General features: G+C 38.4%; 1 protein-coding gene and 1 non-coding gene across 3 annotated transcripts in view; one reads left to right on the top strand and one right to left on the bottom strand.

Annotated features, from left to right (window-relative positions):
- Positions 1–9580: 9580 nt before the first annotated feature.
- Positions 9581–9653, bottom strand: trnar-ccg. Its single transcript has one exon. It is a non-coding gene; the product is annotated as a tRNA-Arg (tRNA).
- Positions 9654–11776: 2123 nt separating this feature from the next.
- Positions 11777–18133, top strand: part of anapc1 (anaphase promoting complex subunit 1) — a 56297-nt gene continuing 49940 nt past the window's right edge. For both annotated transcript variants that reach the window (XM_042502205.1, XM_042502204.1), the window contains exons 1-10: positions 11777–11946; positions 13870–14109; positions 14374–14538; positions 14861–14903; positions 15031–15128; positions 16788–16870; positions 17082–17155; positions 17264–17409; positions 17485–17642; positions 17977–18108. In XM_042502205.1, coding sequence (XP_042358139.1) covers positions 13894–14109; positions 14374–14538; positions 14861–14903; positions 15031–15128; positions 16788–16870; positions 17082–17155; positions 17264–17409; positions 17485–17642; positions 17977–18108 — 1115 coding nt within the window. In that variant the 5' untranslated portion in view covers positions 11777–11946; positions 13870–13893. The remainder of the gene's footprint in view (positions 11947–13869; positions 14110–14373; positions 14539–14860; positions 14904–15030; positions 15129–16787; positions 16871–17081; positions 17156–17263; positions 17410–17484; positions 17643–17976; positions 18109–18133) is intronic.

Genomic DNA, 18133 nt, shown 5'->3' with positions numbered 1-18133 from the left:
GGTTGAAAGCCATTTTCTTTAAAACATGCACAACTAGACTTTCTGCCTTGTGGTTGCATGCTTCCACAAATCAGTCAAGTTGCAGTTACAGTTTACATTCTGTGACCTTTGACCTTTTACCACCAAATTCTAATCTCTTCATCCTTGAGTCTAAGTGAACATTTGGCCCAAATTTGAAGAAATCCCCTCAATATGTTTTAGGAGAAATCAAAAAACCCCAAAAAACATAATGCCTCTGGCTGCAGCTGATGCCAGCGCAGAGACACAAAAACTCTAAAATAACACAAGTTTTTTTCTCATTTTTTCTCTCCAGCTTCATAAGGTAGCTGGAGGCCAACATGAGTGTGTGGACCCTATTCTGAACAGCCCTGATTCTTGTCATTAAAATACATTTTTGTGAAATTTCTGGACTGAATGAGTTGTATCTCCAAGCGTCATAACTGGCACCATAAAGATTTCCTGTTTTACCTCGTGTATTGTCCTGTCATGGCAAAAATACTTAATTCCACAACAATGTTATCAAAATCCTCCTGCAGCCATTTAGATCCATTTGTTTATACCCGCAGAAGTAAGCGCTGAGCAACACAGACAGTGCTGAATAATCTTGCAGATAACCACTTTAGGTAAATGCAGTCACATTTTTAGAGGCTGTTACTGACACTGTTTTCTATTTCAGGTTGTACTTTTACAAAAGAACAGCACACAGGACTGAAGTGTTTCTGAATCCACCCACAGTGTCCCTGATGAGTCCGATTTACTCTGCTGGAATGGTACGGTGAATTAACCGTGACGTAGACCGGTGCCTCATACATCCCTCCACCCATCCATCCATCTGTCTGTTTATCTATCCGTCCATTTATCTAGAATGAGTATGAAGAGACTGCAGAGTGTCTGTAGGTGACAGAGCAGAGACATAACTTTAGTGTTAAATCAAACAGATAAAGGGATAAACAGTTATCAACTTTACAGACACATTACATTAAAGGAGCCTTAAAAAATGTAAGCAAACATAAAATAGTTGTAATATTTCTATATAAAATATTACTTCCATTGTATTTATCATATTGGGTTTCAACTTATATGACTTTTGCTGTTATATATAAACACTGATGCTGTTATATATAAACACTGATGGATAAGATTTTGTTCATAGTATCTTAATTGTAGTAAATATGGATGTATAAAGAAAACTTGATAGAGCATTTGTAGTGCTGCTCATTCCTATGCAAGTTGCTCGGCATAGCATGAAGGCAAAAAAGTTACATTGCCTTGTATGAAAACATGCAGATGATCAGCACTGATTCTGCACACTAGAGACTTCCCCTGGCCAAACTTTCAGATTAGCGCTCCACTAACTTGAGTGGGGGTAAAATTATTTAATTGTTCAGCCCTTCTAGACTTTCCAAATGTTATTGGACTGGCTCAAATGCATATAGTGAAATGCGTCATTTCAGGGTTTGTGTCTCTCTTACAGACATTTCTTTTGCCATATAAGTCAATAGAAAAAGTCTTTGTGGGCTGCAGTGCATCAAGGTGTAATTACACTGTTTGGCCACCGTGAACATTGGCTAAGCGCACTTTCTAGGGGACTAAAACGTGCCTGTTTAAATCACCTTTGCCTGTATTTAACATGAGCACGTGCATGCTCATTGCACTACTCGGCCATGCATAAGTTTGTGCTGAATATATTGCAATGTTTCAGCAAAAATGCATGTGTGTGGTAAGTAATGAGCATACAGCTGGGTAAATAAGATTTGGATTACTGAATGAGCTGTATGAGAGTTTGTTAACAGATGTTTTGAAATAGTTTTGCTATTATGGACTTCAAGGACTTCAGTTTATGAAGAATGTTTGCCTTTTTTTAGATTCTTCCTTCACCGGAGCCATGTGAGAAAAAGTTTTCTTCATGGATTCAGTGTAACACACAATGAGTAGAGAACTGGAATTCAAAGAACCGTTTTGTGAGTTATTATTAAATAATCATTTAGCATCTCTTCTATTTTTTCCCTTCATGTGAATGATCCCAACTGATCAAAAAAGTCAATGAATATCATCGTTATGGTTATATTTATTGTCCATGTGAGGTCCATTTATTATTGACCAGATGTAGCTTTTACTGGAGACACTTAATGAGTAAAATGCAGAATGTTTTTAATCATATGGATACAAATAAGCAATAATATGGTTTTACACACTGCAGGTCATTAACTTTAAAGGATCAGGTCACTCAGATCACAAAAAAAAATAAAGCAGATTTTCTATTTAAGAGTTCAGTTGAGATTAATTGAATTTTGTTCTCTCAGCAATAAAATAATACTTGAAATTTCTAAAGTAATGTGAGATATATAAAGAGATATCTATTTTAAAAAAGGGAGTCAACATTTTCGAGAAAAAAACGTTCCATTTTGTCTTTATGGCTGCAGACCTGATGATGATCATACGTTTAATTCACCACTACGTCATGACAGATGACCTCCCCCCTCTCCTCCCCCTCCCCCTCCTCCTCCTCCTCCTCCTCCTCCTCCTTAACCTTGATGGCACCATCTGAACCTTAATGTGATCAGTCCAGAGAGAAAGTAGATTACGCAGAAGTCCATGGGAGAAGGAGCAGGTCTAATTGACAGCAGTGATTGGACACAGATCCCTGCAGGAAGAGGAAGCTGATGGAGGAAACATCAGCGTTATTATGTTGATGGAATGTGCGGAAGAAAACGTTCCTATAGACGAGTAACAGGCTGCCTCAACTCTGGACGCAGGACGACACAGAGGACAACTAAATGTACTGCCTTCTGTTTTCTTGTAGTTCTATTACTTTACTGAACAATACCAATACTTCTATAACTAGCTCATGGTGGCTGGATTAGGGGTCACTGAGCGACTTGGTCAGCACATTGCATTATGTATTAATGCACTCACCTGTAAGCAGTGGTGGAATTTAACTAAGTACATTTACTCAAGTACTTAAAATCTGAATCTGAGGCACTTTACTTTACTTGACTATTTTTATCTTCCACTACATCTCAGTGGCAGATATTGCACTTTTTACTCAAATACATTTGACCGACAGCTTTACATTTCAAATGACAGCTTTTCATTCCTGTATGTTTATTTTGAATGTTTGTAAAAAACTGAAGGATGAGGCGTCTCTTTATGTGTTGAGAAAATTCTCCTACTACAACGGAGTTAAAATTAGCACAACCAAACAGCAGCAAAATACAGCATAAATACTGATGCTGCAGTAATATTTATCCATAAACAGGGGACATTTTACTGCACAATGAGTACTTTAAATAAATTTAGCTGACACAATTTTCATATTACTTGTAGTGAAGTATTTTCATCATTTCATGGAGTATTGTCATCATACTTTTACTTTAGTAAAGGATCTCAATACTTTTCCCACCACTGACTGCATGTGCTAACCCATTACAAAATATATTGATTAAAGGAAGAAAAATGAGCAGAGTAAAAAGATGATATCTCTTTATCTCTGATATCTCTGATATCTGTTGTGCTGCATCGATTCTGTTCCTTTTTTAAACTGTCTATCTTGAGTCTGACTAGTTGATAAAGCAAGTGGAGTATTATTTAAAGAACAGCTGATATTGTAAAAAAATAAAAACCAGTTTGCATTTAGTCAAACAATCAATGGACATACAGTGAACTGAAGGGCCCACTGAGATCTGAAGCCCACAATGGCAATCCAGCCTTACTGCTTCTACTACCAGGCCGGCAATGGATACTACTAATTATACCTCAACTAAAACAACTACTACTATTGCAATTACTTTTACTACTATTATCGATTTATCTTAAGGTCATCAAGCACTTTTTAAAGACAAAACTGTTTGTATTTTTTTATTTTCAGTGTAGTGGAATCTACCTTTACGTCCAAATGATGGCGTCTTCATAATGAGACACTTTGCATCACGGCTCTCTCACCAGTCAGTGTGATGAGGGGAATCCCCTGGCTTGCTGAGTGCCTCCTCCGCACCACATTATCCAATTAGCAAACTGACTCTGATGGCAGATTACTGCTGGCAGCCTGACGGGACTCACTGGGGTCTCTCTCCCTCCCTCATGTATGTATGAATGTGTGTCTATGTATGTGACATGTTTAGGAGATACTGAGATAAGATATATGATGATAGAATGACTGTGAAAGACGGACTATAAAAGACAGAAACCAAGGCAGAGATAAAAAGACAGAAGTTTAAATCAGGATCTCAGAGATTGATATTAAATAAATAAAAAAAGATTTTTTAGGTGATTTAAATTGAAGCTATCATTTTTCAGGCTGAGCTTAAAAAAGGCTAGAGCCGCCAAGCATACACTAATGCACACAAAGAGCAGAAAATCAGTAAAATAGGACTCTGGTGTGGTATACGTGTTTCAGTGATTTGTTTTGTAGAAGGACGGTCAGACTACGAAATATTAAAACAGACCAAGTCAGCAGCTGCTGGCCATCAGACAAAACAAACTTTAACATTCACAATAAAATGATTTTTTTCAACCAGTGTTAGTTAAAGTCATACCATAATTATCTTTGCAGGTGTTTCAAAGTTATGTTGAAAAGTAAAGGTACTGCCATGCTCACCTGCTGCATGTTTACAAAGAGTTAAAAAAGCATATTCTCTCCAGCATGTGGAGATACACATTCTCCAACCTCTATGGTTTAACATTGTTTTGTTTGCCTGGTATAAATTTCCTCAAGGTACTTTTGCACAAGTGTGTGAAAAACTGTAACTATTGTATATTGTGGACCTGAAATATACATATTTGAAGTCATGCACTTTGAGTCTCTTAAACAGAGCTGCTACCAATCCTCTGAACTGCCTTCATAATGCATACAGAGCCATGAAAATGTAAATTACAGTTAAAGGGAAAGTTAAAAAATGGACAAAGGCTTCAAATAAATGTCATTGAGGCACTACTAATAAAGCGTCACGATACTCTTAATCAGTGGTTCCAAACTAGTCTGGCAACAGGATCCAGATTACTTTGTAGTCATCAGTTCAAGGTCCACACAAAAGATAAATTATCACATATTCAGTTTTATTTCACAATGTAAACAACATTTGGCCTTAGAGCACAATGAAATAAAAGATATTGCAAGAATAAAGTGCAATTAAATAAAACTTAGTAAATAACACAGTATAATATAGAACAAGTGAATATTATTGCTTGAAGATCAATGACAAAAAAAAAAAACAGCAAAGGCATGCTCATATAGGCAAATTAATACCCAGAACAGGGCATTTCTACAGGAAAAAAAGAGAGCTGAAAATAGCACTTCAAAGTAAAACCTCTGTATTGGACATTCACTTTACTTTAGAATAAAGTGTGTTTTTTACAAACTTAACATGTTCACGAAGCACTTGGGGCCCATTCAGAGTGGAGCTGCAAACCAATTTTGGTCTGCGACCCACCAGTTGGGAACCACTGCTCTAAATGTATTAAATTTACAGAAAAAAATGGAAATCTTTAACATGGATCAAGATGTGTATTAATATACACAGTGATGGGCAACCACTGGTGAACTTCATGCCAAAAAACAAAGTGAATACAACATGATTAAAAACATCACCATGATAAAAATCTATGACAACCTGAGAAATACAAGACTGACAGAAGATGTGTGAATGCTTTCAACTATATGTGCATATTTAACACATTGTGTAATGGCTAGTGCATGTAGTGGGAACAGTGGGAACAATGAACACATCTGGAAAAGTTAACTGAAATTTTCAGGGTTTATGGGTAAGTGATGGAGATTCATTCATTTCAGAAAGAGAGGTAAGAGACAAATATAGAATATACATAACTGTGTGTTAGCCTATGAGTACTGTCTGAAAGTGACCAACAGTGTTTGCTCAGAGATGACGGTATCAAGACGCCCTTCGACAGAACAAATGACAGGCCTTTACACTCATCCTAAATGTGGTCATAGGTGCCGGTGTCAAACAGGTTTCTGTCTCCCCTGTGGGAAGGCGCTTCTGCTCCTGGCTCAGCGTGGACCCAGTTGGGTTTGGTGATGGATTGCCGTCCACAACCAGAGGAGATTACTCTGATAAATTACAGCTAAACTCCCCTGATGGCCAAATCTGGTTTACTGCAGCAGGAGACAGGCAGCATTCAGAGCTGAAAATGGAGACAATGGGTCAACACAGCCGGATGAAATCTGGGAAATGAGCTGCATTAATGCTGTAATGCAAATGACATGTTTATGACACAAATCATGTGTGTGCATAACTTTCTCCCAGAGGAACCGCATAACAGCATTTTCTGGATATACATGCAATTTTCACCCTTTTGTCTATCAAACATGTTTGGCCACAACTGTGGTTAAGTTTATTGTTGTATTTGTTATCTTAGAAAAAACACAAAAACTATTCAAAAGAATAGAAAAATTTGGGGAAATATGCATATATATTTTTTAAAACTGGGAATATCAGTCTTGTGTAATGTTGAGCATAGAGCTGGAGTTACACAGAAGAAGTACAGATAAACAGCATCTTGTAATATCTACTGAATCTAGCTCCTGATGTTTCCATTTTATGTTTATGTATGGAAGCATTTTGTTAATCTGTAAACTTTAGAGGTGCTGATAAGTGTATATGTGTACATTTTAACTTTAGAGAGAATGGCTGTTTCTCCATGTGCTCCTGACCAAGTCCCGAGCTCTGTACACGAGTCTAGTGTTCATCTTCTAATGTAGTGTTCAGCGAGAAAGCAGATATGTGTATTTTTTCTCTCTCACACACACACATAGACACACACACACCCCACGTACTCATCAGAGCCCGGCTCCCTGGAGGTTCCTTTAATGGAGGCCTTGTTTTTGGTGTACAGGCTGCTGTACAGATCAATTAGACCACCAGAGCTCTTCATTGCATCCTAAATTAACTAAATACATAAATACATTTGGCCTGGATTCAGCCCCACAGCAGACATTACGTACAGCAATGCCATCTAGAGACTTTAATTAGTGCAACAGACACTCATACACACGCACACACGCACACAGTCACATTTCCATCATTAGCTCTCATTAACCAGCAAAACCCTACCCACAATGCACTCGGGTCTGGTTCTCACAGGGACCAATCAGATTATGTTGGTTTCCATGTTCGGGAATATGACGTAATCTATCTATCTATCTATCTATCTATCTATCTATTTGTCTGTCCATCCATCCGTCCGTCCATCTGTCCATGACTGATTTAAAGTTTACTTCTTACTTCATACCGTAAATGTCTTTGATCGTCATGTGTGATGTGTCATCTGTTAGCTCTTAAAATGGAATAAAATGTATTACCGTCACACTGGAGTAAAAATTTCATGCATACACACACACACACACACACTTTTCTTGCTGCAGACATTTCGACTCATCAGACAGGTGCAAGTAATTCAACAATAATGGCTGCATTCCATTTCTGTGACGCCCTGCTATTGTGCATGCTGGGTCACCAGCACACCTGAAAGTAACAGAGTCATCATCATTAATAACATTAGCTGCAGCTGTGCCTTTATGCTCTGACATGTCAGAATGTCTCGAGAGTCTTTTCCTTTGGAATTGCAGAATTTTTGAGGATGCACAAACTATAGATGTTACAAAAATCCTTTTTTTTCTCCCAGGGACCAAAGATAATTTTCATGAATTTAAAAAAAAGTGCCTCTTTTAACTTTGTGAAGCTGATGTTTTGTTTGAAATCTACATTTGTGTCATGGACTTGGAGAAGACATATGGCCATGTCCCCTGGGGAGTCCTGTGATGGGGGTACAGCAGGAATCCGGGGTACCAGAGTCAACGCTACCTGCCATCCAGTCCGTGTGTAACTAATGTGAGAGTTGTATCTGCATACTCAAAAAGTCAAACATGTTTCCAGTGGGTGTTGTGGGTTATCTCTAGTCGCCAATTCTCTTTATGATATTCATGGACTGGATCTCAAGGTGCAGCTGGTGAGAGGAAAGTGTCTGGTTAGGTGACCTTAGAATTTCATCTCTGCTCTTTGCAGATCATGTGGTAGTGTTGGCTTTATCACGCCGTGACCTCCAGCACACACTGGCGCCGAGTGGTTGAGATGAGTCAGCACCACCAGGTCTGAGGCCAGTGTTGTTTACTGGAAAACGGTGAATTTCCCCCTCTGGGTTGGGACAGAGCTACTGCTCCAAGCGAAAGAGTTAAAGTATCTGAGATCAAGAGTGTGTGAAAAATGAAGTGGAAGATGGATAGGTGGTTTGGTGTGGCGTCAGCAGTGATGCGTTGGACCATTGTGGTGAAGAGAGAGATGAGTCAGAAGGAAAAGCTCTTGATTTGCTAATCGATCTATGTCCCAACTCTCACCTATGCTAATGAGCTCTGTGTAGTAGCCAAATGAATGACATTGCGTATTGCTTGTTGTGGCTGTATAGTAATTAGTGGATGCATCGCCTCTCCTCTCACTCATATCTGCATTATACAGTATGTTATAAATCTTCCACACATTGCACTGGAAACACAGAGTGTGCATCTGCGATTTTCATGTTGCACCATTATGTCTGTTTTTCACATGATGACAACTTTTGCGCTCTTTGGACTAGAACTTTACAGTAGTATTGCACACACTATGCGTGCATAACACATCTGAATATTTCCTTTTAGAAATATATTTTTTGTCCTTGTTACTTTTACAGAGGTGTTAGCTACAGCTGCATTTAATTTTTGACAGTAATCCCGTGTTGATAGATAGAGATAGAGTGATAGAGACAACAGTAGCATTCAATAACTATAAATCTGAACCTTGAACATGAGTAGACATGATTTGATAAAATATCAGAAGCAGCTTTCAACACGGTATAACACAACAACTAAATTTGTGGCCTCAAACGGCCATTTAACCATGACCTCTCGGATTAAGCAAATTTATGATCTTCATACAGTGTTATAGGATTTAAATCACATTAGATTGTGCAGGTGTATCTGAAGCATTTATGAACTGCATTTCCATTTAGTGCCTGAGCATGATCCATGATGGACCTCAAAAATTGAAAGCAATTAAAGTCACAATGTGAGCATCGTCTCTTTGCAGGTTCTTTTTCACTGGTTACTTGAAGAAATGATGCCATTTATCTGAGAGTATGAATGCTACCACCAGAGTGCGACTCTCTCACTTTGCTCCCCAGTCGGCTGCAGTGCGTCACCACATTGCTCATGGATGCTTTAGCAGCCCTGCAGTAATGAAATCTGAGTGACTGATATGGCAGGATGACCTCACCTCCAACAGCCAACCTGCCGCAGCTGAATTAAAATAATGGGGCGTCTGTCCTGGTTGTCTGGGTGTTAGTTGAGTAAGAGTACTATAAAGTTTATTTTCTTGTTTTTATGGAAAGGCAGCATGAAAAAGGCCAATTTTATCCAACATAGGAACCAGTCCAACAATTATGGGAAGATGCACTGCATCCAGATTTTCTGATGGTATCAGTAAATCTACAATAGCTGCAGATCACATTTTCTAACATACCAATTCACTGCAGTATGACTTCATTTAATTAATGCTGTTTTAGCAATTTATGGCCAAAGAAGATTAGTAATGATCAACCCAGGTGGGACTTGAACCCACAATCCCCAGCTCCGGAGGCTGATGCCTTATCCATTAGGCCACTGGGTCAGTCATCATCATAAAAACGCCCAGAGGATTTAACTTTAATCAAAATCTCTGTTAATCAATTTGATATTCTTGACATAAGATGGTTTTTCTAGAAAATTGCCTCAACAAAACATGTTAACGACTGAGTGATCGTGACAAAACAAGCAATCAAAACACAGAAAAACCTTTACCTGACCCAGAAATTGTGTTTTAAATGCACCTTTTTAACATCAATTTGATTTATAATAAAATATATTTTGGTTTGAAATCCAGATGTTTTACTGCTGCACTTTAACCCTAAAACTGTCATCTTCAATCAACAAATTCATTTTGAAATACAGAGGTTCAAGAAAAGGGAGCAAGCGTGAGTCAGAAAGTGCATTATGAATGCAACTGCGAAGGAAAATAATAACATTAATGATTTGTTTTATCAATCTGAGTCAGACCCGTGAAATCACACTTTCCCTTTTTGGGTTTTCTGTCATCTCTTTTTACATTTCCCTTTAAACCTAAGCAGTCTCACCTTCTCTCTATTTATTTCTCTATAACACACACACACACACACACACACACACACACACACACACACACACACACACACACACACACACAACACCCAGGGAGCTCCACTGATATTGTCTGGGCTAGATAACTCAGTCAGATTATACTCTGTTGTTGTGCATCATCCATCACACCCATCAGCACCCGTAATGCACAGACTCCTCATTTTCCACTCAGGTGTAATTTTTCATGAGTACCTTTTGCTGAATTTGATTTCTTAGATGCAGAAGGAGTTACAAATATAGTACAGTGTTTAGTCTGTCCATTTGTCAATAACATGAAACTAGATTCTACACTGGATGTTACTGGACCTGAAATATTTTGAAGGTTGTTGTGCATAGGATAAATATTAAGATTACATTACATTAATTAATGTTTGATTTGTTCATTCTGGGCTACTGTAGAAACATGGTGGTGCAACTGTACGTAGAAATAAACAGCTTATTCTAAGGTATGAGAACACAAGAATTCTTATTTTCAAATGATTATACACTGAAAAAAACATACTTATCATAATATATGTCATTTTTTGCCAATATATACTCCTAATGTCCACACAAAAAATCTAACAAATTAAGAAATATTCAATATAAAAGACATCATTCATTAGCAAAAATAATGTTTTATAGTTAAATAATTGTTGTCTTCAGTCTGAATCTTAGTGTGACTTCAAACAGGCGCTGGCAATTACCCAGCACTTCCCCTTATAAATATCAGCTTATTTATACTTAATTGGGGTGACAGTGATCCTCTCTGCAACATTCATTAATATCCTCCACATTTAACCCTTAAAAACCAGGAGTGACATCACTTCCCATTTTCTGCATTCAGATGCCTTTCACAATGTTTAACCTTTCGAAGCTTGAACAAATTGATGCAATTTCTTTTAAAATATGGGAAATGAGCAACTTGGTAAGAAATGTTTCACAGATTGTAAGAAATTAGTTGATTTAGAAAATTAATTTTTAAAAAAGCTGGGGAAATGTCCAGGGAAAAAAAGAAAAAAAAGCTAAAAAGTATAACTATATTTAAAAATATTTAACAGAATAATAATTATTTTTTAGCAAATTTTTTCAGGTTATTTCCCTTTTTGTTTGTTTTTTTTAAAACTTTACTTATTCATTTTCAGGTTATTTACTTTTTACTAATTTCTTGCTAATGTTTTTGGGAAGTTGCTCATTGCCTTCTTACAGTGTTTCTGAAAGTAATCAGGCCATTTAGCTCAAGTTTCAAAGGGTGAACCATGCTATCAAGTCTGCAAGTCATGTAAACCTCACTGCTTGAAACTGTTTTGCATCCAGGCCTCTTGTCAAGAGTGACATCATTTGATATTATATCATAACACAATAAATATAATATATAAAAATCAATATTATGATTTAATTCAGGCGTTTCACGAGCAGTTCATTAAACTAGTGTGGGAAAAGAAGTTCATAAAAAAAAGATGTAAGAAAAAGACGAGGGAGGATGTTTTCTGGATGGAGCTGCCCTAAATGGCTGCCACGAGCCAGCCAATCAGCGCTCAGGAAGAAGGAGCGCGAAGCTGATTGGCTGGCTCGTGGAGGAAGAGAATGTCGGGACAGCAAAGATGTCCGCGCTCATTTGAAAACCTGCGGTAGCCAAATCCACAGTTTGGCACCTGTTTCGAGTTGTTTTTATGTTGGCACCGGTGACGACGTTGTGCCCAAGCGAGACTCAAACTAAGGAAAGACAGGGACTCCGCGACAAGAGCCAGATTATTCCGTACTATCAGGTTAGCGGCTTAATGTTTCCCTGCAAACTCAAAGCTAGCTGAAGCTAACATTAGCTAGCGTGCTAATAGAGCCAGTGAAAACAACTGTACGCTTATGGTTTTTAGCGTTAGCATGCTAATAGCTAGCATCACAGCTAACTGTCAGTCTCAACATGTTTATTTATATAACTTACACCATCATACTGGCTGTCAGCCTCTGAGTTTTATTTTTATTTTGGGTAATGTTAACTATTATTGTTTTATTTGAAAACGTCAAACTAGCCGCTAGCATAGCGTCTGTCAGAGTGAACAGTATTGACAATTGCTATTGTTTGCCTCATTATATTGGGGTTTTCTAACAATATAACAAAACGTGACGGATAATATCACAGTTAAGAGTTTACCAAAATAATCCAGTGATATGTTAATAGAGTAATGACGCCACAAACTGTTATTCAGACAACACTAATCGCTGCATGTGTAATCTGCTTTTTCGGTGTGATGAAAATGTTCAGTTTTAGCGTTAAATGAAGGTAAAATGACTAGTTTTTTATTTAAACGGGGTGACCACCTTAACAGCATCAAGTACAACTGTAATACAAAGAATCATAATTTGACACCCACTGTCATAACAGTTGCGCAACTTTTAGCTTTTTATTTTCTCCACATTTATCTATTTTTATTATGGCAGCAATTAATAAATAATCCTTTCTGAAGTTGGTCTTTATTACTGGATAACACAAACCAACACAAAACAACAATTACAAGCACACATACAGTAAATGGTTCTCCTTAACCCACCCACTCATCTAGGGCACATCCACCCACTCCACTGCACCCACACAGAATGAGTAAGCATTAGATACTGCAGGGCATATGACCTGAAACTACTATAAATAATAATAATGGTAACAATGATAATAGTAATAATAGCATTCTGTTCAGAAAATATGTTCCACGCCCAGAGCCGCCCAAACGAACATCCACTCAATCACATACAGTCCATGCAAAGACCTGTACCCAAACGCACATACATTTGCGTGTATGCATACATATAAGTACACTTAATTTAACACATAAATGATGTCACATGAGCCATTGTGTGCATGTGATAATAGCAGCAACAAAGACAATAGTGTTTTCTTCAATAGTGTTTCCATTTTACTTTAGCAAAGTACCTTTCTAACTCCATTAGAAACCATGCTGTCACTTATTATTGAAAGAATTGATACAGCATTGTATTACGATATCTTTGCTTGACAACATGGTATCAATACACACGCCAAGTATACATTTTTTTAATTCTATAAATTATGAATATTACAAATACAAATTTTTTGATAGCCCACTAGAAAGTAATATAAATTGCTTTTACAGTCCACTAGAGACATTTTGATGCAGTAACAATGATTAAAGTCAGATGAACTGACTGAAAAAAAAACAGATGCTGACAAAGTTTTCCTTTCGGGACATAATTTGCAGTTGAAAAAGGTAATAAATCACAATATCACAACATATTTAAATTTGTAACAATATTGTCTTGAGACTTAATTGTTATGATTATATTGTATGATGAGAACTCTGGTAATTTCCACCCCTATCACTCATGTTTTTGACTGAGGGTGGTGGGTTTGTCCACTCCAAATTAAAATTTTGCATCACTGCCAAGACATTGCAGTGATTGGGTGGAAAAAATCCACAAAAACAGGCGTCTATGCTTCCATGGCTTTAGATTTTTTTTTAATGGCATATTAGTCTTACCCTTGTCTCAATTCCCCTGCTGCTTTCTAAATGTTCTTATTAACATGCACAACAGTGGAAGAGTCTGATAGAATATGTTAAATCCACTAGGTTGTGGTACGGCCAGTAAATGAAAAAAAAAAGTTGAGTTTCTTGTTTATTTGTAAACATTTTTCTGTCTTCTTCTTTCTCTTTGCTTTTCAGAAATAATGCTGATATCTGGAACTCATGTCGGAAGTCGTGTATGAAGAGACAGCCACGATGATCGCAGCAGGGGAATTGCAGTCGTTTGTCCCGTTTGGCCGCGAGCACTGCAGGAACCATCCAAACGCCTTCAACCTGCAGCTCAGAGAGCTCCAGCCCGCCTCCGAGCTCTGGTCGTCAGATGGTGCTGCCGGCCTGGTGGGGTCGCTGCAGGAAGTCAGTCTGCAGGAGAGAGAGAGGGTGAGCTTGCATGGCATTACATGACTTTTACACTATGGTACTTACATTACACCTGTACAAGAACTTCTGTATGTAAAACATTGAAGAAGATAAAAGCCATAGCAGTGTACAAGTTGAAAAATAGGAAGAAAAAACACCAAGAGAAAGTAATTACATTTAAATTTTTAAAATATGTTTCTTGCATGGCACTGAATTTTTTTTGTCTTTGCATCAAAAAGTAACATTGTAGTGTTACTATCCTAATGGGTGTGTTTCGATGGGCAGGAGTGCTGGCAGCTTAGGAAGGGCTGCATGGGAGTCAGAGAGGAGGATGTGGAGTTTGAAGAGGAGCTCTACGCAGCAGGAACTGTTGTTGTCTGGAGCCAGGGCAGTCGGACCCAAGCTTCCAACGTATATAAGGCCTTCACTGTCGACAGCCCAGTGCAGCAGGTCAGTTACTGAATGCTATTTTAGACAAGAAGCTATTGAGATACCATTGTTGATTTAGATGGTAATTAAGGTGTAGGTGTCAGTTACAGTTGATGACTTTTATTAGGTAAGACAAAATACTTTAAAACAACTTAAGTTTGTGAATAAGATGAAAATAATCATTTCTTTGTTCCATGGTAGCTTTTTGTAAGCATCCGCTATATATTTAAAGACAAATTTGTAAGCACAGTGGAAATTCACCGATTGTCAACATTCATCTTTTTTTTTGTTAGCTTGCAAAGCGAATATCTCGAGGAGTTGACACTTTTTATTCTTTCTTCAGGCCTTGTGGTGCAACTTTGCTGTTCCAGCGAACAAGAAAGACGGTACTGAATCATTAAAAACCTTTTGTTTTGAAGGAGAAATTCTTGTTTTAAGTTATCCATTAATTTACATGGCAATTCTGTTGACGTTCATAAAGAAAGATACATTACATTTAATGTTTTTTTACAGAGGAGGAGGTGGAGCAGACAGTGTGTATCATCCAGAGTAGCTGCGTCAACGTTCACACTGTAACTGGGAAGGATTTCATCTCACCGCTACCTTTCCAGGTGAGAGGGAAGGAGAAACTGGAAGTAACTGGTTTCTTTCAGTGTAACTCACTACAGACACGATGGAGGCGTGAGCAAGTTAAAAACCTAGTGATACTCAAAGCCTTCAAACTTTGATATCCAGAAACAAGTTTGGGCAACTATTTAGAGCCACCGCAGAGCAAAGTTGCTTCATGTGGCATCGACAGCTAGTATATTTAATACATATTGAGGATTGAATTCTAAAATCTTTGTTTAACCTTTTTGGAACGGTTTATTTGACAGTCATGCTCTCTCACTGACTTTATATTCCCCTAAAGTAAAATGTCCCTAGCTTTTTTTTCTACATAAATCCTGAATGCTTTCTGTGCTTGAGTGTGCATCTGTGCATGTGTGCTTGCAAGCAAGTGTTTGATTTAGTGATATTCCCCAGGGCTGATCCATTGTCTGGCTAACTAGTAATAATGGAAACCTTGGATCACTGACAATCAAATGAACCCCATCAATATCAGATGCCTGTGAGTGTGTGAGAAACAACCATGCTTGTTTGTCTTCACACGCTAAACTAGAATGAGTTTGTTTGGCCACATGCAGGTATGTTCTCGACAGTGCAAATGTGTTTGAGTGTATGTGAGTGTGCACTCTGTTATTTTAGGGTTGTGTGTGTGTGTTCTCATTAGTCTGTTGCACAGCAACAAGAGGTAATTTAATTCAGGGATGTGTTTTTACCTGGAAGTTGCAGAAACATTGTTTGTTGGCAACTCAGAGGAAATCCTGTTTCCTCTCTGCTTTGTGTTTTTTTGCTGAAGGCCTTTGAAGGTGGTGAGAAAGTTTGTCACCCACTCTCATTAAATAATTGAAATTATTTAAGAGGTAAGGAGACAAGATTTTGGTGTTTTGAGCAGACCAAGAAAATCCTTGTAAGAGCCTCTTTGACAGAAAGCATCCCCACTGCCGGGGCGGTCCTTGACACTGAAGCCCTTCAGGGTACTTCTCTCTTGTAAACCATTAAACTCTCTCTGGAAGTGGCAAAGAAGATTGCTTTCTTATTAGGTTCAATCAAAAGTCATATTTTGCAATATTACAAATTGGGTTGCAAGTGACATTCATCACATGATCAAATCTGTAGAATATTTTCTCAATTAATGGACTTCTCATTATATCTTAAATGTCAGAGGATCATGCAAAAATGTCCATCACTGCTTCCCTGCTCCCTGAGTGATTCCTCCAAAGTGCTTATTTTGTCTGGCTAATTCTCCAAAATCTAGTGCAGTAACAATAATGCAGCAATATTAATCTGACATCACTTCATTTGATAAGCTTTAGGTTATGATTGTTAGCCAAAATTGAGCTGGGGCATTTCTATGACCTTCCCCTACGTTTATTGTTCTATAGTGATGATGTGTTGCTTTAAAAGGAAAGTGCATTTCTGTTTTAAAAGATGATGATATCTTGATGTTGTTTCTGCTGTCCCCACATGGCAAAAAAAATCAGCTATTGCAGATTTAAAAAGTTTCCTTTAGGTCAACTAGAAGTTTTTTAGTCAAGTTGTAGAAATTGCATTTGCTTCTGTATTCAATTGAGTAAAAGTGAAACATTAATTGTTGTCATTAATAAACAACAACATGACAATATGTTAAAAAAAATCTCCCCTGTCTTTCCCCTCTTTTTCTTCTCCAGGTCTCAAATGGCTGGGCGACAAAGTTTGGACTTTTGTTAGAACGAAAAAACACAGCGACCGACGCACAACTCAGCCCTCCCGGGTACACACTAACACTGCACACTTACATACATGTTTTTAGATTCAAACACCCGTGTAAGGAGATGCAGCCGCACACATCAAAGCTCAACACCTGAATAAATGTGTTTGCATTAAGGACAACCTCCGAGTCACACACTCTTGCACACACACAAGCTCACTTAAACCATGTCATTTGGAGGCTAACTGAGGCACTGAGCTCTTTTTCTCTACAGAGAACCTCTGCCCACAGTGTTCAGCATGCTGCATCCTCTAGACGAGATTGCACCAGTAGTCTGTAAACCTGCAGGTACGACAAACACTAAATCACACACATTATCTCTCTCTCTCTCCCCTCTGTCCTCTCTCTTTATGAGTCATCAACATATTTTGAGCTGATTCTGTGTGTTTTTTCCAGGCCAGTTTGAAGGCTCCCGTGTGCAGTATGCCTCTGACGCCACCATGAAGATAGTTTTCAGCTGTTGTCAGCCCTCTATAGTTGTCTTCTATGACACTGTACAGGGAATACACTCTGTCTGGGCCCTGCGCAAAGTCACACAGGACGTAAGTGATTACACAGACAGACAGACAAACACACTGAATACCTGTTCCTAACCCTGAGCCTCCAATCTCCATCAGGAGCGCTCTACAGTTCTGCGGTGTACAGCAGATCCATGTGGCACTCCGTTGGGTCTGATGGCATCAGGCTTCCTGACTTCTCACCTCCGTAACATCTCCCGCCTGGACTCCCCTGGTGGCAGTGGGTTAACTGGGCTCGGTCCCGTAACTGGACCGAGGTAAATGTGAATTCAAAGTGTGTTCCTCACACCAGTTAAAATGTGGGATGTTTGGCTTTCATGTGTAAATGCATCATGATGTCCACTATTGTTATTTAACGTTTATGCTAGGAATGTCCAACAGAGACAAAACCTGGCAAAGATGACACCAAGAGCAGGATAATCAAATGCATAAAAGACAGTAGATGTGTAGCCAGAAAGAGAAATGACACGTCAACTATATGAATGCATCATTTTTATTTTTTAGAATAGCAAACATTTCTGCTGGTGACCTTTAAAAGCGTCTCTGGTCCCATGCTCCTGTCTGATCCTGTCTCTGATCCTCTTTTTTTAGTTGTGCCGTCAGCACCAGCTCTCCTCTCCACTACAGCGCTCTGCACAGCCATCAGGGCAGGACCATGACGTCTTCACCAGGATTACATTCCCGTGTTCACTCCCCGAGTATATCCAACATGGCTGCTCTCAGGTGAGTTTGACGTCAAATTGAAGAG

The sequence above is a fragment of the Plectropomus leopardus genome, chromosome 15 (genome assembly GCF_008729295.1).
Source record: "Plectropomus leopardus isolate mb chromosome 15, YSFRI_Pleo_2.0, whole genome shotgun sequence".
Lineage (NCBI taxonomy): Eukaryota > Metazoa > Chordata > Actinopteri > Perciformes > Serranidae > Plectropomus > Plectropomus leopardus.
This window is presented reverse-complemented; position numbering and strand designations above follow the sequence as displayed.